At 42.0% G+C, this 24,441-nt stretch overlaps 1 protein-coding gene across 1 annotated transcript in view; it reads right to left on the bottom strand.

The window, feature by feature from the left end:
• The window catches only part of LOC124025865 (NACHT, LRR and PYD domains-containing protein 1 homolog), a 30,814-nt gene extending 6,373 nt beyond the window's left edge, over positions 1-24,441 (bottom strand). The window contains exons 1-7 of the mRNA XM_046339181.1: positions 24,383-24,441; positions 12,050-12,096; positions 8,289-8,326; positions 7,374-7,438; positions 7,027-7,241; positions 6,583-6,839; positions 6,311-6,436 (exon numbers count right to left, since the gene is read on the bottom strand). Coding sequence (XP_046195137.1) covers positions 6,311-6,436; positions 6,583-6,839; positions 7,027-7,241; positions 7,374-7,438; positions 8,289-8,326; positions 12,050-12,096; positions 24,383-24,393 — 759 coding nt within the window. The 5' untranslated portion in view covers positions 24,394-24,441. The remainder of the gene's footprint in view (positions 1-6,310; positions 6,437-6,582; positions 6,840-7,026; positions 7,242-7,373; positions 7,439-8,288; positions 8,327-12,049; positions 12,097-24,382) is intronic.

The raw sequence follows: 24,441 nt of genomic DNA, 5'->3' as shown, positions 1-24,441 counted from the left end.
AAACAATGGATAGACATGTTCTCATTCTACTGAAACAATGGATAGACATGTTCTCATTCTACTGAAACAATGGATAGATCATTCTACTGAAACAATGGATAGACGACATGTTCTCATTCTACTGAAACAATGGATAGACATGTTCTCATTCTACTGAAACAATGGATAGACATGTTCTTATTCTACTGAAACAATGGACAGACATGTTCTCATTCTACTGAAACCATGGATAGACATGTTCTTATTCCACTGAAACAATGGATAGACATGTTCTCATTCCACTGAAACAATGGATATACATGGTCTCATTCCACTGAAACAATGGATAGACATGTTCTCATTCTACTGAAACAATGGACAGACATGTTCTCATTCTACTGAAACCATGGATAGACATGTTCTCATTCCACTGAAACAATGGATAGACATGTTCTCATTCCACTGAAACAATGGATAGACATGTTCTCATTCTACTGAAACCATGGATAGACATGTTCTCATTCTACTGAAACAATGGATAGACATGTTCTCATTCCACTGAAACAATGGATAGACATGTTCTCATTCCACTGAAACAATGGATAGACGACATGTTCTCATTCTACTGAAACAATGGATAGACATGTTCTCATTCCACTGAAACAATGGATAGACGACATGTTCTCATTCTACTGAAACAATGGATAGACATGTTCTCATTCTACTGAAACAATGGATAGACGACATGTTCTCATTCTACTGAAACAATGGATAGACGACATGTTCTCATTCTACTGAAACAATGGATAGACATGTTCTCATTCTACTGAAACAATGGATAGACATGTTCTCATTCTACTGAAACAATGGATAGACGACATGTTCTCATTCTACTGAAACAATGGATAGACGACATGTTCTCATTCCACTGAAACAATGGATAGACATGTTCTCATTCTACTGAAACAATGGACAGACATGTTCTCGTTCTACTGAAACAATGGATAGACATGTTCTCATTCTACTGAAACAATGGATAGACATGTTCTCATTCCACTGAAACAATGGATAGACGACATGTTCTCATTCCACTGAAACAATGGATAGATGACATGTTCTCATTCTACTGAAACAATGGATAGACATGTTCTCGTTCTACTGAAACAATGGATAGACATGTTCTCATTCTACTGAAACAATGGATAGACATGTTCTCATTCCACTGAAACAATGGATAGACGACATGTTCTCATTCCACTGAAACAATGGATACAATGGATAGCATGTTCTCATTCTACTGAAACAATGGATAGACATGTTCTCATTCTACTGAAACAATGGATAGACGACATGTTCTCATTCTACTGAAACAATGGATAGACGACATGTTCTCATTCTACTGAAACAATGGATAGACGACATGTTCTCATTCTACTGAAACAATGGATAGACGACATGTTCTCATTCCACTGAAACAATGGATAGACATGTTCTCATTCTACTGAAACAATGGACAGACATGTTCTCATTCTACTGAAACAATGGATAGACGACATGTTCTCATTCTACTGAAACAATGGATAGACGACATGTTCTCATTCTACTGAAACAATGGATAGACGACATGTTCTCATTCTACTGAAACAATGGATAGACATGTTCTCATTCTACTGAAACAATGGACAGACATGTTCTCATTCTACTGAAACAATGGATAGACGACATGTTCTCATTCTACTGAAACAATGGATAGACGACATGTTCTCATTCTACTGAAACAATGGATAGACATGTTCTCATTCTACTGAAACAATGGATAGACATGTTCTCATTCTACTGAAACAATGGATAGACATGTTCTCATTCTACTGAAACAATGGATAGACGACATGTTCTCATTCTACTGAAACAATGGATAGACATGTTCTCATTCTACTGAAACAATGGACAGACATGTTCTCATTCTACTGAAACAATGGATAGACGACATGTTCTCATTCTACTGAAACAATGGATAGACGACATGTTCTCATTCTACTGAAACAATGGATAGACGACATGTTCTCATTCTACTGAAACAATGGATAGACATGTTCTCATTCTACTGAAACAATGGACAGACATGTTCTCATTCTACTGAAACAATGGATAGACGACATGTTCTCATTCTACTGAAACAATGGATAGACGACATGTTCTCATTCTACTGAAACAATGGATAGACATGTTCTCATTCTACTGAAACAATGGATAGACATGTTCTCATTCTACTGAAACAATGGACAGACATGTTCTCATTCTACTGAAACAATGGATAGACATGTTCTCATTCTACTGAAACAATGGATAGACGACATGTTCTCATTCTACTGAAACAATGGATAGACATGTTCTCATTCTACTGAAACAATGGATAGACATGTTCTTATTCTACTGAAACAATGGATAGACATGTTCTCATTCTACTGAAACAATGGATAGACGACATGTTCTCATTCTACTGAAACAATGGATAGACATGTTCTCATTCTACTGAAACAATGGATAGACATGTTCTCATTCTACTGAAACAATGGACAGACATGTTCTCATTCTACTGAAACAATGGATAGACGACATGTTCTCATTCTACTGAAACAATGGATAGACGACATGTTCTCATTCTACTGAAACAATGGATAGACGACATGTTCTCATTCCACTGAAACAATGGATAGACATGTTCTCATTCTACTGAAACAATGGATAGACGACATGTTCTCATTCTACTGAAACAATGGATAGACGACATGTTCTCATTCTACTGAAACAATGGATAGACATGTTCTCATTCTACTGAAACAATGGATAGACATGTTCTCATTCTACTGAAACAATGGATAGACATGTTCTCATTCTACTGAAACAATGGATAGACATGTTCTTATTCTACTGAAACAATGGATAGACATGTTCTCATTCTACTGAAACAATGGATAGACGACATGTTCTCATTCTACTGAAACAATGGATAGACATGTTCTCATTCTACTGAAACAATGGATAGACATGTTCTTATTCTACTGAAACAATGGACAGACATGTTCTCATTCTACTGAAACCATGGATAGACATGTTCTTATTCCACTGAAACAATGGATAGACATGTTCTCATTCCACTGAAACAATGGATATACATGGTCTCATTCCACTGAAACAATGGATAGACATGTTCTCATTCTACTGAAACAATGGACAGACATGTTCTCATTCTACTGAAACCATGGATAGACATGTTCTCATTCCACTGAAACAATGGATAGACATGTTCTCATTCCACTGAAACAATGGATATACATGGTCTCATTCCACTGAAACAATGGATAGACGACATGTTCTCATTCTACTGAAACAATGGATAGACGACATGTTCTCATTCTACTGAAACAATGGATAGACATGTTCTCATTCTACTGAAACAATGGATAAATATGTTCTTATTCTACTGAAACAATGGACAGACATGTTCTCATTCTACTGAAACAATGGATAGACGACATGTTCTCATTCTACTGAAACAATGGATAAATATGTTCTTATTCTACTGAAACAATGGATAGACGACATGTTCTCATTCTACTGAAACAATGGATAGACATGTTCTCATTCTACTGAAACAATGGACAGACATGTTCTCATTCTACTGAAACAATGGATAGACGACATGTTCTCATTCTACTGAAACAATGGATAGACGACATGTTCTCATTCTACTGAAACAATGGATAGACATGTTCTCATTCTACTGAAACAATGGATAGACGACATGTTCTCATTCTACTGAAACAATGGATAGACGACATGTTCTCATTCTACTGAAACAATGGATAGACGACATGTTCTCATTCTACTGAAACAATGGATAGACATGTTCTCATTCTACTGAAACAATGGATAGACGACATGTTCTCATTCTACTGAAACAATGGATAGACATGTTCTCATTCTACTGAAACAATGGATAGACATGTTCTCATTCCACTGAAACAATGGATAGACATGTTCTCATTCTACTGAAACAATGGACAGACGACATGTTCTCATTCTACTGAAACAATGGATAGACGACATGTTCTCATTCCACTGAAACAATGGATATACATGTTCTCATTCCACTGAAACAATGGATAGACATGTTCTCATTCCACTGAAACAATGGATAGACATGTTCTCATTCCACTGAAACAATGGATATACATGTTCTCATTCCACTGAAACAATGGATAGACATGTTCTCATTCTACTGAAACAATGGATAGACATGTTCTCATTCCACTGAAACAATGGATAGACATGTTCTCATTCTACTGAAACAATGGATAGACATGTTCTCATTCTACTGAAACAATGGATAGACGACATGTTCTCATTCCACTGAAACAATGGATAGACATGTTCTCATTCCACTGAAACAATGGATAGACATGTTCTCATTCCACTGAAACAATGGATAGACATGTTCTCATTCTACTGAAACAATGGACAGACGACATGTTCTCATTCTACTGAAACAATGGATAGACGACATGTTCTCATTCTACTGAAACAATGGATAGACATGTTCTCATTCTACTGAAACAATGGATAGACATGTTCTCATTCTACTGAAACAATGGATAGACGACATGTTCTCATTCTACTGAAACAATGGATAGACATGTTCTCATTCTACTGAAACAATGGATAGACGACATGTTCTCATTCTACTGAAACAATGGATAGACATGTTCTCATTCTACTGAAACAATGGATAGACGACATGTTCTCATTCTACTGAAACAATGGATAGACATGTTCTCATTCTACTGAAACAATGGATAGACATGACATGTTCTCATTCTACTGAAACAATGGATAGACATGTTCTCATTCTACTGAAACAATGGATAGACATGTTCTCATTCTACTGAAACAATGGATAGACATGTTCTCATTCTACTGAAACAATGGATAGACATGTTCTCATTCTACTGAAACAATGGATAGACGACATGTTCTCATTCTACTGAAACAATGGATAGACATGTTCTCATTCTACTGAAACAATGGATAGACATGTTCTCATTCTACTGAAACAATGGATAAACATGTTCTCATTCTACTGAAACAATGGATAGACATGTTCTCATTCTACTGAAACAATGGATAGACATGTTCTCATTCTACTGAAACAATGGATAGACGACATGTTCTCATTCTACTGAAACAATGGATAGACATGTTCTCATTCTACTGAAACAATGGATAGACATGTTCTCATTCTACTGAAACAATGGATAGACATGTTCTCATTCTACTGAAACAATGGATAAACATGTTCTCATTCTACTGAAACAATGGATAGACATGTTCTCATTCTACTGAAACAATGGATAGACATGTTCTCATTCTACTGAAACAATGGATAGACGACATGTTCTCATTCTACTGAAACAATGGATAGACATGTTCTCATTCTACTGAAACAATGGATAGACATGTTCTCATTCTACTGAAACAATGGATAGACGACATGTTCTCATTCTACTGAAACAATGGATAGACGACATGTTCTCATTCTACTGAAACAATGGATAGACATGTTCTCATTCTACTGAAACAATGGATAGACATGTTCTCATTCTACTGAAACAATGGATAGACATGTTCTCATTCTACTGAAACAATGGATAGACGACATGTTCTCATTCTACTGAAACAATGGATAGACATGTTCTCATTCTACTGAAACAATGGATAGACGACATGTTCTCATTCTACTGAAACAATGGATAGACATGTTCTCATTCTACTGAAACAATGGATAGACATGTTCTCATTCTACTGAAACAATGGATAGACGACATGTTCTCATTCTACTGAAACAATGGATAGACATGTTCTCATTCTACTGAAACAATGGATAGACATGTTCTCATTCTACTGAAACAATGGATAGACGACATGTTCTCATTCTACTGAAACAATGGATAGACATGTTCTCATTCTACTGAAACAATGGATAGACATGTTCTCATTCTACTGAAACAATGGATAGACATGTTCTCATTCCACTGAAACAATGGATAGACATGTTCTCATTCTACTGAAACAATGGATAGACATGTTCTCATTCTACTGAAACAATGGATAGACATGTTCTCATTCCACTGAAACAATGGATAGACATGTTCTCATTCTACTGAAACAATGGATAGACGACATGTTCTCATTCTACTGAAACAATGGATAGACATGTTCTCATTCTACTGAAACAATGGATAGACATGTTCTCATTCTACTGAAACTGTACCGGTGGATTGATGGCGGTAGAACAGGGAATGTTCAGTCTGAAGAAACTATATAGTTTGAAGGACCGCTCTGGTCTGGAGATGAGAAACCTTGAAGACCCGTAGGACTTTTCCTGTTGTTCCACAGCCTGCGAAACGACCCAGCCAGTCAATGTACAGTCTTATTCAAACATTATTCAGAAAACTGGCAACACACTTATCTTCATGTAAAGAGTGTCAACATAAACTGCACCAGTGGTTAGTTAAGGTCATCTCTATAATAATGGTCCCTCACCTGTATTTGGCCGGGGTTCCAGGGGAACAGGTACAGGCGAGAAATTAATGTTTCCCTTTTCACTGTCAGATAGAGCATCAGCTCACAGTGGACATCTACGTTCCAAGACAGTAATCTCAGTATCAGCGCGATAGGTGAGAACTTGGGATGGAGAATCTTAACATGGAATCTGGTGACCTCATGCACTTCCTCTAAAGACACTCCATGTTCCTCTGCATGAAGAATCTTCATCTCATTCCTCAGGGAAGGGTTGGGTCCTGAACCACACAATACAAAGGAGACAGAACGACAAATATTGTATTATTCATCCAACTAAAACACAAAGAATATGAGGTACCAGATCACAGTAAACTCAAACTCCCAGAATAGTTTATAAATGAATTGAGGAAGTGAAAATCAGTTACATGGAAATATCTTTCTGAATACTATTTTATATGGTTTTACCTAAACAGACAAAGTGTGGCAGATGAACTTCCTCCAGTTCACCTAACTCCATAGTGATGTCCAGCAATGGACCACCTTGTGTGTACTGCATGTCTTTCAGAAGTTGACTGTATGGATTCCAGTTCCTGAAGTGATACTTCAGAATGACATCTCTGTCACACAGCCAGCGGAGCCCAGACACTGTGCACTCATAACTCCCTTTGGGTGTCCTGTGCCTGAGGGCAACAACAAGATATGGTAGAGAAGGTCAATGGTCAAATGGAGAGGTTGGATTAGAAGACTATTCCCAAAGGTAATGCGGAAATACACTAGCAGGTGGAATGAAATGTTAAAAGTAGTTATTTTACCTGAACATTGTCCCTCCCTGGACAGTGGAAGTCAAGGGTTCAATCTGAAGCCAGTGTGTGGAGTCCTGAACAAGGACAAGCATGTCAGTAATACATATGGGGCCTGTTTCCTGGACACAGATTGAGTCTAGTGCTTGGACTAAAAAGCATGCTCAATGGAAGTTTCAATAGAAAGTTCTTTAAGGTCCAGGTCTAGACTTAATCTGTGTCCGGGAAACTGGCCAATTAACCCAAAGTATCTGATCTAATGTATTTATTCAGTGTTAAATGGAATGCTGGTGATTTATCAATGAAACTGTCTAAAGACAAAATATGACAACAGCTAAAATCCTGCATGACTACAAGCAGAACACAGGACTGTCTATATCCCAGTATGACTGGTTGGTCAGTACACACCTGGCTTTGAGACTGTGTTTATATGACTACAAGCAGAACACAGGACTGTCTATATCCCAGTATGAATGGTTGGTCAGTACACACCTGGCTTTGAGACTGTGCCGGACTCTTGCTGTTTTCAACCCTCTAGAGACAGCAGGAGCGGTGGAGATACTCTGAATGATCGGCTATGAAAAGCCAACTGACATTTACTCCTGAGCTGCTGACCTGTTGCATCCTCTACATCCACTGTGATTATTATTATTATTTGACCCTGCTGGTCATTTATGAACATTTGAACATCTCGGCCATGTTCTGTTATAATCTCCACCCGGCACAGCCAGAAGAGGACTGGCCACCCCACATAGCCTGGTTCCTTTCTAGGTTTCTTCATAAGTTTTGGCCTTTCTAAGGAGTTTTTACTAGCCAACGTGCTTCTACACCTGCATTGCTTGCTGTTTGGGGTTTCAGGCTGGGTTTCTATACAGCACTTTGAGATATCAGCTGATGTAAAAGTAAGAACTGAGACTAATGACTTACGTCCACATGGTCACAAGTCTTACAGCTCTGAGGAATCACTGAAGGCAAAAGTAGTTGTTATTTAAAATGGACAATCTCATGTAATAATGAATTAATAATTATTAAATAGACTTGTAATAAAAATGAATCTAAGTGAGCAACAGTCTCAGAATGTACACTCATTATTAACATACCCTAATCTGACATTAGTGTTATATTAATGAATGTTTGTGGAAGCAGGAAACATCGTTCTGGAACTGTTGCAGTTCAAATACAAGTAATAATTTGTATTCTGAACTGGAATAAACTGAAGGAAGATGTTTTTGTTGTTGAGGCAAACAGTCATCGACAACAGGAAACGGTCTCCTGCCTGACTGAGGAAACAGTAGAGGTTCTGGTCCCGTTTGGCTCCACATACCTACGTGGTGAGTCGGGGTTCTGAACTCTTGACATACTTAAAAACACAAGTACAGAAACAGTCTCAAGGTTGAGTATGACCTCAGTGTTGCACTGTTAAACACGGAGCCCAGAATAGACCTGCTTGTTGAAAACATCGACAAGACACACACCTCTCATTAGGACGGTGTATGTTTTCTAGTCTACACCTGTGTGATCAATCAGTTTATTCCAGTTCAGAATGAAAATTATTTATTGTATTTTAGTGTTTTAAAATGGGGGAAAATTAACATAAAAATATTTTTAAATGGGTATTTAATTTAATTGTTATTTGTTTTAGGCATAAGGGCAATGAACTGTACCGATATTTATGTATTGTTGCATATTTTCCTAAACTTGGGTCCCAGGAAAAACACACAATCTGTAATTTGGGTCCCAGGAAAAACACACAATCTGTAATTTGGGTCCCAGGAAAAACACAATCTGTAATTTGGGTCCCAGGAAAAACACAATCTGTAATTTGGGTCCCAGGAAAAACACAATCTGTAATTTGGGTCCCAGGAAAAACACAATCTGTAATTTGGGTCCCAGGAAAAATACAATCTGTAATTTGGGTCCCAGGAAAAACACAATCTGTAATTTGGGTCCCAGGAAAAACACAATCTGTAATTTGGGTCCCAGGAAAAACACAATCTGTAATTTGGGTCCCAGGAAAAACACAATCTGTAATTTGGGTCCCAGGAAAAACACAATCTGTAATTTGGGTCCCAGGCTGAAAAAAATTAAGAACCCCTTTTTTATTTCTTTTTTTTAAACCTTTATTTAACTAGGCAAGTCAGTTAAGAACAAATTCTTATTTACAATGACGGCCTGGGAACAGTGGGTTAACTGCCTGTTCAGGGGCAGAACGACAGATTAGTACCTTGTCAGCTCGGGGGTTTGAACTTGCAACCTTCCGGTTACTCGTCCAATGCTCTAACCACTAGGCTACCCCTGCCGCCTCTACACTCTAACCACTAGGCTACCTGCCTCCTCTACACTCTAACCACTAGGCTACCTGCCTCCTCTACACTCTAACCACTAGGCCACCCTGCCTCCTCTACACTCTAACCACTAGGCTACCCTGCCTCCTCTACACTCTAACCACTAGGCTACCTGCCTCCTCTACACTCTAACCACTAGGCTACCTGCCTCCTCTACACTCTAACCACTAGGCCACCCTGCCTCCTCTACACTCTAACCACTAGGCTACCCTGCCTCCTCTACACTCTAACCACTAGGCTGCCCTGCCACCTCTACACTCTAACCACTAGGCTACCCTGCCACCTCTACACTCTAACCACTAGGCTGCCCTGCCTCCTCTACACTCTAACCACTAGGCTACCTGCCTCCTCTACACTCTAACCACTAGGCTACCCTGCCGCCTCTACACTCTAACCACTAGGCTACCCTGCCGCCTCTACACTCTAACCACTAGGCTACCCTGCCTCCTCTACACTCTAACCACTAGGCTGCCCTGCCGCCTCTACACTCTAACCACTAGGCTGCCCTGCCACCTCTACACTCTAACCACTAGGCTACCCTGCCGCCTCTACACTCTAACCACTAGGCTACCCTGCCTCCTCTACACTCTAACCACTAGGCTGCCCTGCCGCCTCTACACTCTAACCACTAGGCTGCCCTGCCACCTCTACACTCTAACCACTAGGCTACCCTGCCGCCTCTACACTCTAACCACTAGGCTGCCCTGCCTCCTCTACACTCTAACCACTAGGCTACCTGCCTCCTGTACACTCTAACCACTAGGCTGCCCTGCCGCCTCTACACTCTAACCACTAGGCTACCCTGCCTCCTCTACACTCTAACCACTAGGCTACCTGCCACCTCTACACTCTAACCACTAGGCTACCCTGCCACCTCTACACTCTAACCACTAGGCCACCCTGCCACCTCTACACTCTAACCACTAGGCTAGCCTACCTCCTCTACACTCTAACCACTAGGCTACCCTGCCTCCTCTACACTCTAACCACTAGGCTGCCCTGCCGCCTCTACATTTACATTACATTTAAGTCATTTAGCAGACGCTCTTATCTTATTACAAATTACCACTAGGCTACCCTACCTCCTCTACACTCTAACCACTAGGCCACCCTGCCACCTCTACACTCTAACCACTAGGCTACCCTGCCACCTCTACACTCTAACCACTAGGCCACCCTGCCACCTCTACACTCTAACCACTAGGCTACCCTACCTCCTCTACACTCTAACCACTAGGCTACCCTGCCTCCTCTACACTCTAACCACTAGGCTACCCTGCCTCCTCTACACTCTAACCACTAGGCTACCCTGCCTCCTCTACACTCTAACCACTAGGCTACCCTGCCTCCTCTACACTCTAACCACTAGGCTGCCCTGCCACCTCTACACTCTAACCACTAGGCTACCCTGCCTCCTCTACACTCTAACCACTAGGCCGCGCTGCCTCCTCTACACTCTAACCACTAGGCCACGCTGCCACCTCTACACTCTAACCACTAGGCCACCCTGCCGCCTCTACACTCTAACCGCTAGGCTACCCTGCCTCCTCTACACTCTAACCGCTAGGCCACGCTGCCTCCTCTACACTCTAACCACTAGGCTACCCTGCCTCCTCTACACTCTAACCACTAGGCCACGCTGCCTCCTCTACACTCTAACCACTAGGCCACGCTGCCACCTCTACACTCTAACCACTAGGCCACCCTGCCTCCTCTACACTCTAACCACTAGGCTACCCTGCCACCTCTACACTCTAACCACTAGGCCACGCTGCCTCCTCTACACTCTAACCACTAGGCCACGCTGCCACCTCTACACTCTAACCACTAGGCCACGCTGCCACCTCTACACTCTAACCACTAGGCTACCCTGCCTCCTCTACACTCTAACCACTAGGCCACCCTGCCACCTCTACACTCTAACCACTAGGCTACCCTGCCACCTCTACACTCTAACCACTAGGCTACCCTGCCTCCTCTACACTCTAACCACTAGGCTACCCTGCCTCCTCTACACTCTAACCACTAGGCTACCCTGCCTCCTCTACACTCTAACCACTAGGCTACCTGCCACCTCTACACTCTAACCACTAGGCTACCCTGCCTCCTCTACACTCTAACCACTAGGCTACCCTGCCTCCTCTACACTCTAACCACTAGGCCACCCTGCCGCCCCGCACTATGTTGTTTACGTTGTGCATCTACGTCATATTGCGGTCTCTACCTTCAAGTTTGTTTTGACCAAATAGATCATGATTGTTTTCCTTGTCTGGGACTCAAGTATAATGAATGTAATGAATGCTTTAATCATATTTTGATTTAAAAATAATTCAGTTCACTCACATGTCTCAGGTCCAGGCTTGATCCAACTTTCTCCACCATGGTCTCTGGTGTCCTCAGGTCCAGGCTTGATACAACTCTCTCCACCATGGTCTCTGGATTTGGTAAAGCAGAAGGATAGACTGTGATTAAACTAAATACAACTTATAAAGGCTTGATATAGCATACATACAGTCTTCATAAGAAATACAAAGTGTGTACAAAGGGTGACAGAACAGCTCCCTATGTAGGGTGCATTGTCAAATGTGACATAACATACTATGGCAACTTCAAAATGTGGCCCTGTGTCGCTCAGTTGGAAGAGCAAGGTGCTTGACATGTCAGGGTTGTGGGTTCGACTCCCACCGGGGAAGAGCATATGCTAAATTATGTAAATGTGACATAACACCCCTATGTCAACTTTGATAAAAGCAATACTGATGGTGACATTACACGTGACATCGCTTATCTTGATGAAAGCCCCTAGAGATGTGAAGTCACCCGGTATCATGAGTTACACCCCCCCCCCCCCCCTCAAAACACTGCACTGCGCTTCTGACACAAAATTGAGACCTACACGTGAGTTTGACTGACATTACAGTGAGTCTGTCCTATTCAACAGGTTCTGATGCCCTATAGTGGTTAGAGTGAGACTGACATTACAGTGAGGCTGTCCTATCCTCTACTCTACATAGTCTCTGCTCATTCACTGTATGGGATTCTCTACTCTACATAGTCTCTGCTCATTCACTGTATGGGATTCTCTACTCTACATAGTCTCTGATCATTCACTGTATGGGATTCTCTACTCTACATAGTCTCTGTTCTGCTCATTCACTGTATGGAATTCTCTACTCTACATAGTCTCTGTTCTACTCATTCACTGTATGGAATTCTCTACTCTACATAGTCTCTGCTCATTCACTGTATGGGATTCTCTACTCTACATAGTCTCTGTTCTACTCATTCACTGTATGGAATTCTCTACTCTACATAGTCTCTGTTCTAAATCAAATCAAATCAAATCAAATTTATTTATATAGCCCTTCGTACATCAGCTGATATCTCAAAGTGCTGTACAGAAACCCAGCCTAAAACCCCAAACAGAAAACAATGCAGGTGTAAAAGCACGGTGGCTAGGAAAAACTCCCTAGAAAGGCCAAAACCTAGGAAGAAACCTAGAGAGGAACCGGGCTATGTGGGGTGGCCAGTCCTCTTCTGGCTGTGCCGGGTAGAGATTATAACAGAACATGACCAAGATGTTCAAATGTTCATAAATGACCAGCATGGTCAAATAATAATAAGGCAGAACAGTTGAAACTGGAGCAGCAGCACAGTCAGGTGGACTGGGGACAGCAAGGAGCCATCATGTCAGGTAGTCCTGGGGCACGGTCCTAGGGCTCAGGTCCTCCGAGAGAGAGAAAGAAAGAGAGAATTAGAGAGAGCATATGTGGGGTGGCCAGTCCTCTTCTGGCTGTGCCGGGTGGAGATTATAACAGAACGTGGCCAAGATGTTCAAATGTTCATAAATGACCAGCATGGTTGAATAATAGTAAGGCAGAACAGTTGAAACTGGAGCAGGAGCATGGCCAGGTGGACTGGGGACAGCAAGGAGTCCTCATGTCAGGTAGTCCTGGGACATGGTCCTAGGGCCCAGGCCAGTTGAAACTGGAGCAGCAGCATGGCCAGGTGGACTGGGGACAGCAAGGAGTCATCATGTCAGGTAGTCCTGGGGCATGGTTCTAGGGCTCAGGTCCTCCGAGAGAGAGAAAGAAAGAGAGAGAGAAGGAGAGAATTAGAGAACGCACACTTAGATTTACACAGGACACCGAATAGGACAGGAGAAGTACTCCAGATAAACAAACTGACCCTAGCCCCGACACATAAACTACTGCAGCATAAATACTGGAGGCTGAGACAGGAGGGGTCAGGAGACACTGTGGCCCCATCCGAGGACACCCCGGACAGGGCCAAACAGGAAGGATATAACCCCACCCACTTTGCCAAAGCACAGCCCCCACACCACTAGAGGGAAATCTTCAACCACCAACTTACCATCCTGAGACAAGGCCGAGTATAGCCCACAAAGATCTCCGACACGGTACAACCCAAGGGGGGAACCCAGACAGGCCGACCACAACAGTGAATCAACCCCCCAGGTGACGCATCCCCCCCCAGGGACGGCACGAGAGAGCCCCAGCAAGCCAGTGACTCAGCCCCGTAACAGGGTTAGAGGCAGAGAATCCCAGTGGAAAAAGGGGAACCGGCCAGGCAGAGACAGCAAGGGCGGTTCGTTGCTCCAGAGCCTTTCCGTTCACCCTCCCACTCCTGGGCCAGACTACACTCAATCATATGACCCACTGAAGAGATGAGTCTTCAGTAAAGACTTAAAGGTTGAGACCGAGTTTGCGTCTCTGACATGGGTAGGCAGACCGTTCCATAAAAATGGAGCTCTATAGGAGAAAGCCCTGCCTCCAGCTGTTTGCTTAGAAATTCTAGGGACAATTAGGAGGCCTGCGTCTTGTGACCGTAGCGTACGTATAGGTATGTACGGCAGGACCAAATCAGAGAGGTAGGTAGGAGCAAGCCCATGTAATGCTTTGTAGGTTAGCAGTAAAACCTTGAAATCAGCCCTTGCTTTGACAGGAAGCCAGTGTAGAGAGGCTAGCACTGGAGTAATATGATCAAATTTTTTGGTTCTAGTCAGGATTCTAGCAGCCGTATTTAGCACTAACTGAAGTTTATTTAGTGCTTTATCCGGGTAGCCGGAAAATAGAGCATTGCAGTAGTCTAACCTAGAAGTGACAAAAGCATGGATTAAGTTTTCTGCATCATTTTTGGACAGAAAGTTTCTGATTTTTGCAATGTTACGTAGATGGAAAAAAGCTGTCCTCGAAATGGTCTTGATATGTTCTTCAAAAGAGAGATCAGGGTCCAGAGTAACGCCGAGGTCCTTCACAGTTTTATTTGAGACGACTGTACAACCATTAAGATTAATTGTCAGATTCAACAGAAGATCTCTTTGTTTCTTGGGACCTAGAACAAGCATCTCTGTTTTGTCCGAGTTTAATAGTAGAAAGTTTGCAGCCATCCACTTCCTTATGTCTGAAACACATGCTTCTAGCGAGGGCAATTTTGGTGCTTCACCATGTTTCATTGAAATGTACAGCTGTGTGTCATCCGCATAGCAGTGAAAGTTTACATTATGTTTTCGAATAACATCCCCAAGAGGTAAAATATATAGTGAAAACAATAGTGGTCCTAAAACAGAACCTTGAGGAACACCGAAATGTACAGTTGATTTGTCAGAGGACAAACCATTCACAGAGACAAACTGATATCTTTCCGACAGATAAGACCTAAACCAGGCCAGAACATGTCCGTGTAGACCAATTTGGGTTTCCAATCTCTCCAAAAGAATGTGGTGATCGATGGTATCAAAAGCAGCACTAAGCAGCACTGTTCTACTCATTCACTGTATGGGATTCTCTACTCTACATAGTCTCTGTTCTGATCATTCACTGTATGGAATTCTCTACTCTACATAGTCTCTGTTCTACTCATTCACTGTATGGAATTCTCTACTCTACATAGTCTCTGTTCTACTCATTCACTGTATGGGATTCTCTACTCTACATAGGCTCTGTTCTGATCATTCACTGTATGGAATTCTCTACTCTACATAGTCTCTGTTCTACTCATTCACTGTATGGAATTCTCTACTCTACATAGTCTCTGTTCTACTCATTCACTGTATGGAATTCTCTACTCTACATAGTCTCTGTTCTACTCATTCACTGTATGGGATTCTCTACTCTACATAGTCTCTGTTCTGATCATTCACTGTATGGAATTCTCTACTCTACATAGTCTCTGTTCTACTCATTCACTGTATGGGATTCTCTACTCTACATAGTCTCTGTTCTACTCATTCACTGTATGGGATTCTCTACTCTACATAGGCTCTGTTCTGATCATTCACTGTATGGAATTCTCTACTCTACATAGTCTCTGTTCTACTCATTCACTGTATGGAATTCTCTACTCTACATAGTCTCTGTTCTACTCATTCACTGTATGGAATTCTCTACTCTACATAGTCTCTGTTCTACTCATTCACTGTATGGAATTCTCTACTCTACATAGTCTCTGTTCTACTCATTCACTGTATGGAATTCTCTACTCTACATAGTCTCTGTTCTACTCATTCACTGTATGGAATTCTCTACTCTACATAGTCTCTGTTCTACTCATTCACTGTATGGGATTCTCTACTCTACATAGTCTCTGTTCTGATCATTCACTGTATGGAATTCTCTACTCTACATAGTCTCTGTTCTACTCATTCACTGTATGGGATTCTCTACTCTACATAGTCTCTGTTCTGCTCATTCACTGTATGGGATTCTCTACTTTACATAGCCTCTGCTCATTCACTGTATGGGATTCTCTACTCTACATAGCCTCTGTTCTGATCATTCACTGTATGGGATTCTCTACTCTACATAGCCTCTGTTCTGATCATTCACTGTATGGGATTCTCTACTCTACATAGTCTCTGTTCTGCTCATTCACTGTATGGGATTCTCTACTCTACATAGTCTCTGTTCTGCTCATTCACTGTATGGGATTCTCTACTCTACATAGTCTCTGTTCTGCTCATTCACTGTATGGGATTCTCTACTTTACATAGTCTCTGCTCATTCACTGCCCAGAGAACAGACCACTCTGGTGATTTCAGTGATGAATGTTAAAAAATTAAAGTTAGATCTCAATCCATGTCTACAAGATCACATACTGATAGTATTCCCAATATACACTACCGGTCAAAAGATTTAGAACATCTACTCACTATTTTTTACTATTTTCTACATTGTAGAATAATAGTGAAGACATCAAAACTATGAAATAACACATATGGAATCATGTAGTAACCAAAAAAAGTGTTGAACAAATCAAAAAATATTTTATATTTGAGATTCTTCAAATAGCCACCCTTTGCCTTGATGACAGCTTTGCACACTCTTGGCATTCTCTCGGCACTGAGAGAATGCTAGAGGCATCACTACAGACCCTGGTTCGATTCCAGGCTGTATCACAACTGGCCGTGATTGGGAGTCCCATAGGACAGTGCACAATTGGCAGTCATTGTAAATAAGAATTTGTTCTTAACTGACTTGCCTAGTTAAGTAACTTTTTATGGCTGCACGGGCAGTATTGAGTGGCTTGGATGAAAAGGTGCCGATTGTAAACGGCCAGCTCCTCAGTCTCAGTTGCTAATATATGCATATTATTAATAGTATTGGATAGAAAACACTCTAAAGTTTCCAAAACTGTCAAAATATTGTCTGTGAGTATAACAGAACTGATATTGCAGTCGAAACACTGAGGAAAATCAAAGCAGGAAGTGGCTTCTATTTTGAAAACTCCATGTTCCATAGCTTCCTTTGCTGGATTTAAAGGGAAATGAACCAGATTCCTTTTCCTATCGCTTCCTCAAGGTGTCAACAGTCTTCAGACATAGTTTCAGGCTTTTATTTTGAAAATGAGCCAGAACGATAACATCGCGTCAAGTGGTCACATGAGTTTTGCTCGAGCAACAGAGTTTGGATAGGTATTGCTTTTCCCTCTCCTACTGTGAAAGACATTTGCAGTTGATATATTATCGATTATATATTTTAAAAACAACCTGAGGATTGATTATAAAAACGTTTGACATGTTTCTGTGGACATTATGGAAACTATTTGGAATTTGTCTGCGTTGTCGTGACCGCTCTTTCCTGTGGATTTCTGAACATAACACGACAAACAAACGGAGGTATTTTAAATAGAAAAATAATCTTTATGGAACAAAAGGAACATTTGTTGTGTAACTGAGAGTCTCGTGAGTGAAAAAATCCGAAGATCATCAAAGGTAAACAATTAATTTGATTGCTTTTCTGATTTTCGTGACCGAGCTACTTGATGCTAAGTGTACTTAATGTTTTATCGTGCAATCGATAAGCTTACACAAACGCTTAGATTGCTTTCGCTGTAAAGCATAATTTCAAAATCTGACACGACAGGTGGATAACAAAAGGCTAAACTGTGTTTTCCTATATTGCACTTGTGATTTCATGAATATAAATATTTATAGTAATATTTATTGTATGTAGCGCTATGCTATTCAGTGGTTGTTGATGACACTTATCCCGATATCGGGATTGCAGCCATAACAAGATAAACATGTATGTATGTATGTATATGTGTACATATACATATACATATATATATGTACACACACACATACATACATACATTCATACATACATACATACATACATACATACATAAATTATCTATAGGATTATAATGGATGACAGAACCCTGTGAGTTTGTATTCTGAATTTCATGGTCGCACATTGAGATTCATGGTTACAAGTACAATTCCTCTTCGCTACTTCCTGAGATTTGATTGATGGAACAATAATAATAATAATAATATATGCCATTTAGCAGACGCTTTTATCCAAAGCTACTTACAGTCATGTGTGCATACATTCTACATATGGGTGGTCCCGGGGATCGAACCCACTACCCTGGCGTTACAAGCGCCATGCTCTACCAACTGAGCTATTGAAGAACCAGCCAATGGTTGCAACAATATGTGGCTGTGGTTTTGGCTGATTGGTCAGGAGTTAAAAAAAAGGTCCTGCCTCCAAAGCAGCTGAAACCATTTTCTTTTTTAAATAGAAATCTCTTTCTATTAACTTACTAAACTGTTTACGAATCTCTTGGTTTTGTGACACTGACAGAACTCTGGGCACAGATAAAACATCTGCAAGTGTATTTTTTGATTCACGGCAGAATATTCATACTAGTAAATGGGCCTGTAATAATTCTGAAAATAAATTTTTCTTGCAAATCATATTGAGCGTATTCAAATGTCAAGTTATAAGTCTGCGACCATTATTCAATGGTCATTATTATTATTATTATCCCGAGTGCCGCAGTGGTTTAGAGATTCTGGGTTAGAGTCCAGGCCCGGTCTCAGCCGGCCACAACCGGTAGACTCATGGGGTGGCGCACAATTGGCTCAGCGTCGTCCAGGTTAGGGAGGGGTTTGGCTGGCAAGGATGTCCGTTGTCCCATTGCGCACTAGCAACTCCTGTGGCGGGACGGGCGCAGTGCACGCTGACACGGTCGCCAGGTGTACGGTGTTTCCTCCGACATGTTGGTGTCAAGAAGCAGTGCGGCTTGGCTGGGTTGTGATTTCGGAGGACGCACGACTCTCGGCCTTCGCCTCTCCAGAGTCTGTACGGGAGTTGCAGCGATGAGACAAGACTGTAACTACCAATTAGATACCACGAAAAAGGGGTGAAAAACAACAACACAACATGATACAAGATTGTGAAATGTAATTACAGATTTGTGAATCGTAATTGCAACCACGAATCTCAATGTGTGACGACAAACTCACAGGGTTTTGTCATTATCGAAATATGTGGGATTGGATAGAAACCTAGCCTGTTACCAGATGGATAGAAACCTAGCCTGTTACCGGTTGGATAGAAACCTAGCCTGTTACCGGTTGGATAGAAACCTAGCCTGTTACCGGTTGGATAGAAACCTAGCCTGTTACCGGTTGGATAGAAACCTAGCCTGTTACCGGTTGGATAGAAACCTAGCCTGTTACCGGTTGGATAGAAACCTAGCCTGTTACCGGTTGGATAGAAACCTAGCCTGTTACCGGTTGGATAGAAACCTAGCCTGTTACCAGATGGATAGAAACCTAGCCTGTTACCGGTTGGATAGAAACCTAGCCTGTTACCGGTTGGATAGAAACCTAGCCTGTTACCGGTTGGATAGAAACCTAGCCTGTTACCGGTTGGATAGAAACCTAGCCTGTTACCGGTTGGATAGAAACCTAGCCTGTTACCGGTTGGATAGAAACCTAGCCTGTTACCGGTTGGATAGAAACCTAGCCTGTTACCGGTTGGATAGAAACCTAGCCTGTTACCGGTTGGATAGAAACCTAGCCTGTTACCGGTTGGATAGAAACCTAGCCTGTTACCGGTTGGATAGAAACCTAGCCTGTTACCGGTTGGATAGAAACCTAGCCTGTTACCAGATGGATAGAAACCTAGCCTGTTACCGGTTGGATAGAAACCTAGCCTGTTACCGGTTGGATAGAAACCTAGCCTGTTACCGGTTGGATAGAAACCTAGCCTGTTACCAGATGGATAGAAACCTAGCCTGTTACCGGTTGGATAGAAACCTAGCCTGTTACCGGTTGGATAGAAACCTAGCCTGTTACCGGTTGGATAGAAACCTAGCCTGTTACCGGTTGGATAGAAACCTAGCCTGTTACCGGTTGGATAGAAACCTAGCCTGTTACCGGTTGGATAGAAACCTAGCCTGTTACCGGTTGGATAGAAACCTAGCCTGTTACCGGTTGGATAGAAACCTAGCCTGTTACCGGTTGGATAGAAACCTAGCCTGTTACCGGTTGGATAGAAACCTAGCCTGTTACCGGTTGGATAGAAACCTAGCCTGTTACCAGATGGATAGAAACCTAGCCTGTTACCGGTTGGATAGAAACCTAGCCTGTTACCGGTTGGATAGAAACCTAGCCTGTTACCGGTTGGATAGAAACCTAGCCTGTTACCGGTTGGATAGAAACCTAGCCTGTTACCGGTTGGATAGAAACCTAGCCTGTTACCAGATGGATAGAAACCTAGCCTGTTACCGGTTGGATAGAAACCTAGCCTGTTACCGGTTGGATAGAAACCTAGCCTGTTACCGGTTGGATAGAAACCTAGCCTGTTACCGGTTGGATAGAAACCTAGCCTGTTACCGGTTGGATAGAAACCTAGCCTGTTACCGGTTGGATAGAAACCTAGCCTGTTACCGGTTGGATAGAAACCTAACGTTCTTTGTTTCACGGAAACATGGCTCACACAAGATACACTATCGGAGTCGGTACAGCCAGCTGGTTTCTTCGCGCATTGCGCCGACAGAAACAAGCATCTTTCTGGTAAGAAGAGGGGCGGGGGTGTGTGCCTTATATGGTTAACGAGATGTGGTCATAACAACATACAGGAACTCAAGTCCTTCTGTTCACCTGACTTAGAATTCCTCACAATCAAATGCCAACCGCATTATAATAATAATAACAATAATAATATATGCCATTTAGCAGACGCTTTTATCCAAAGCGACTTACAGTCATGTGTGCATACATTCTACCTACAGAATTCTCGTTGATTGTAAACACAGCCGCATTATAACCCCCCCCCCAAGCAGACACATCGATGGCCCTGAACGAACTTCATTTGACTCTATGTAAACTGGAAACCACATATCCTGAGGCTGCATTTGTTGTAGCTGTGGATTTTAACAAGGCTAATCTGAAAGCAAGGCTCCTAAATTCAACAGTGGTAGGCTTGATTACCGACAACGATGAGACGGCCTACAGGGAGGAGGTGAGGGCCCTCGGAGTGTGGTGTCAGGAAAATAACCTCACACTCAACGTCAACAAAACAAAGGAGATGATTGTGGACTTCAGGAAACAGCAGAGGGAACACCCCCCTATCCACATTGATGGGACAGTAGTGGAGAGGGTAGTAAGTGTTAAGTTCCTCAGCGTACACATCACAGACAAACTGAAATGGTCCACCCACACAGACAGCATGGTGAAGAAGGCACAGCAGCGCCTCTTCAACCTCAGGAGGCTGAAGAAATTCAGCTTGTCACCAAAAACACTCACAAACTTTTACAGATGCACAATCGAGAGCATCCTGTCGGGTTGTATCACCGCCTGGTATGGCAACTGCTCCACCCATAACTGTAAGGCTCTCCAGAGGGTAGTGAGGTCTGCACAACGCATCACCTGGGGCAAATGACCTGCCCTCCAGGACACCTACACCACCCGATGTCACAGGAAGGCCAAAAAAATCATCAAGGACAACAACCACCCGAGCCACTGCCTGTTCACCCTGCTATCATCCAGAAGGCTGTTGTTGGTGTTGATGCATCTTGATGTATCTTGATGTAGTTGGTGGTTGAAGATATCCCTCTAGTGGTGTGGGGGCTGTGCTTTGGCAAAGTGGGTGGGGTTATATCCTTCCTGTCCGGGGTGTCCTCGGATGGGGCCACAGTGTCTCCTGACCCCTCCTGTCTCAGCCTCCAGTATTTATGCTGCAGTAGTTTATGTGTCGGTGGGCTAGGGTCAGTTTATTATATCTGGAGTACTTCTCCTGTCCTATTCAGTGTCCTGTGTGAATCTAAGTGTGCATTCTCTAATTCTCTCCTTCTCTCTTTCTTTCTCTCTCTCGGAGGACCTGAGCCCTAGGACCATGCCCCAGGACTACCTGACATGATGACTCCTTGCTGTCCCCAGTCCACCTGGCTGTGCTGCTGCTCCAGTTTCAACTGTTTTGCCTTATTATTATTTGACCATGCTGGTCATTTATGAACATTTTAACATCTTGGCCATGTTCTGTTATAATCTCCACCCGGCACAGCCAGAAGAGGACTGGCCACCCCACATAGCCTGGTTCCTCTCTAGGTTTCTTCCTAGGTTTTGGCCTTTCTAGGGAGTTTTTCCAAGCCACCGTGCTTCTACACCTGCATTGCTTGCTGTTTGGGGTTTTAGGCTTGGTTTCTGTACAGCACTTTGAGATATCAGCTGATGTACGAAGGGCTATATAAATACATTTGATTTGAAGGCGAGGCCAGTACAGGTGCATCAAAGCAGGCACCGAGAGACTGAAAAACAGCTTCTATCTCAAGGCCATCAGACTGTTAAACAGCCACCACTAACATTGAGTGGCTGCTGCCAACATACTGACTCAACTCCAGCCACTTTAAAAATTGAAAAATTGATGTAATAAATGTATCACTAGCCACTTATATAAGTTTACATACCCTACATTACTCATCTCATATGTATATACTGTACTCTATACCATCTACTGCATCTTGCCATCTTGATGTAATGTATCACTAGACACTTTAAACAATGCCACTTATATAAGTTTACATACCCTACATTACTCATCTCATATGTATATACTGTACTCTATACCAGCTACTGCATCTTGCCATCTTGATGTAATGTATCACTAGACACTTATATAAGTTTACATACCCTACATTACTCATCTCATATGTATATACTGTACTCTATACCAGCTACTGCATCTTGCCATCTTGATGTAATGTATCACTAGACACTTATATAAGTTTACATACCCTACATTACTCATCTCATATGTATATACTGTACTCTATACCATCAGTCATTCATATATCTTTATGTACATATTCTTATTCATTCCATTACAGTTGTGTGTATAAGGTCATTGTTGTGAAATTGTTAGGTTAGATTACTTGTTGGATATTACTGCATTGTCGGAACTAGAAGCACAAGCATTTCGCTACACTCGCATTAACATCTGCTAACCATGTGTATGTGACAAATAAAATGTGATTTGATCGCTGAGATCCTGGTTGAAGACAGCAGAGGCAGGTTGGTTAGGATGACATATATGAGGGTGCCCATGTTTTACGGATTTGGGGTTGTACCTGGTACATTCATTGATCATTTGTGTGAGATTGAGGGCATCAAGTTTAGATTGTAGGATGGCAGGGGTGTTAAAGCATGTCCCCATTTAGGCCACCTAACAGCGAGCTCTGAAGATAGATGGGGTTAATCAATTCACATATGGTGTCCAGGGCACAGCTGGGGGCAGGAGGAGGTCAATAGCAAGCTGCAACCGTGAGAGACTTGTTTCTGGAAAGGTGGATTTTTAAAGTAGAAGCTCAAATGGTTTGGTCACAGACCTGGATAGTTTGGCAAAACTCTGCAGGCTAACTCCGCCCCTTTGGCAGTTATATTTTTGTCGGAAAATAGTTAAGGACGGAAATTTCAGGCTTGGCTGGGTTGTGATTACGGGGAACGCACGACTCTCGGCATTTGCTTCTCCGGAGTCCATACGGGAGATGCAGCGATGAGACAAGACTAACTACCAATTGGATGCCACGAAATTGGGGAGAAAAGAGAAAAAAAATGGGTGCATTTTTACATTTTATTTAAATAAATTATAATCGCTATCTTGTGCAGACAATCGCCCATACCCTACCTCATAGCCCCATACCCTACCGCATAGCCCTGTCGCCTATAATATAACATAATCAATATGAATCAGCATCAATGTAAGGAAGCCTAAAAATATCATTTTGAAAGTTGAAATCAGTAATGTAATAATATAAGAATTCTGCGGATGTCTTACACCGGAAATCACCTTTCTCTGCGATGGCCTAACTTCACCAAAAACACGTCTCTACATAATTTTGTAAAAGAAAGCTACAAACCTCAGAAACATGTTTTCTTCGGCCGATGGTGTTCATTTATTTATCTATTTCCTTATAAA

Source organism: Oncorhynchus gorbuscha, unplaced genomic scaffold (assembly GCF_021184085.1).
Source record: "Oncorhynchus gorbuscha isolate QuinsamMale2020 ecotype Even-year unplaced genomic scaffold, OgorEven_v1.0 Un_scaffold_2493, whole genome shotgun sequence".
Taxonomy (NCBI): Eukaryota; Metazoa; Chordata; class Actinopteri; order Salmoniformes; family Salmonidae; genus Oncorhynchus; species Oncorhynchus gorbuscha.
Note: the sequence above shows the minus strand (reverse complement) of the source record. Positions and strands in the feature narration are given on the sequence as shown.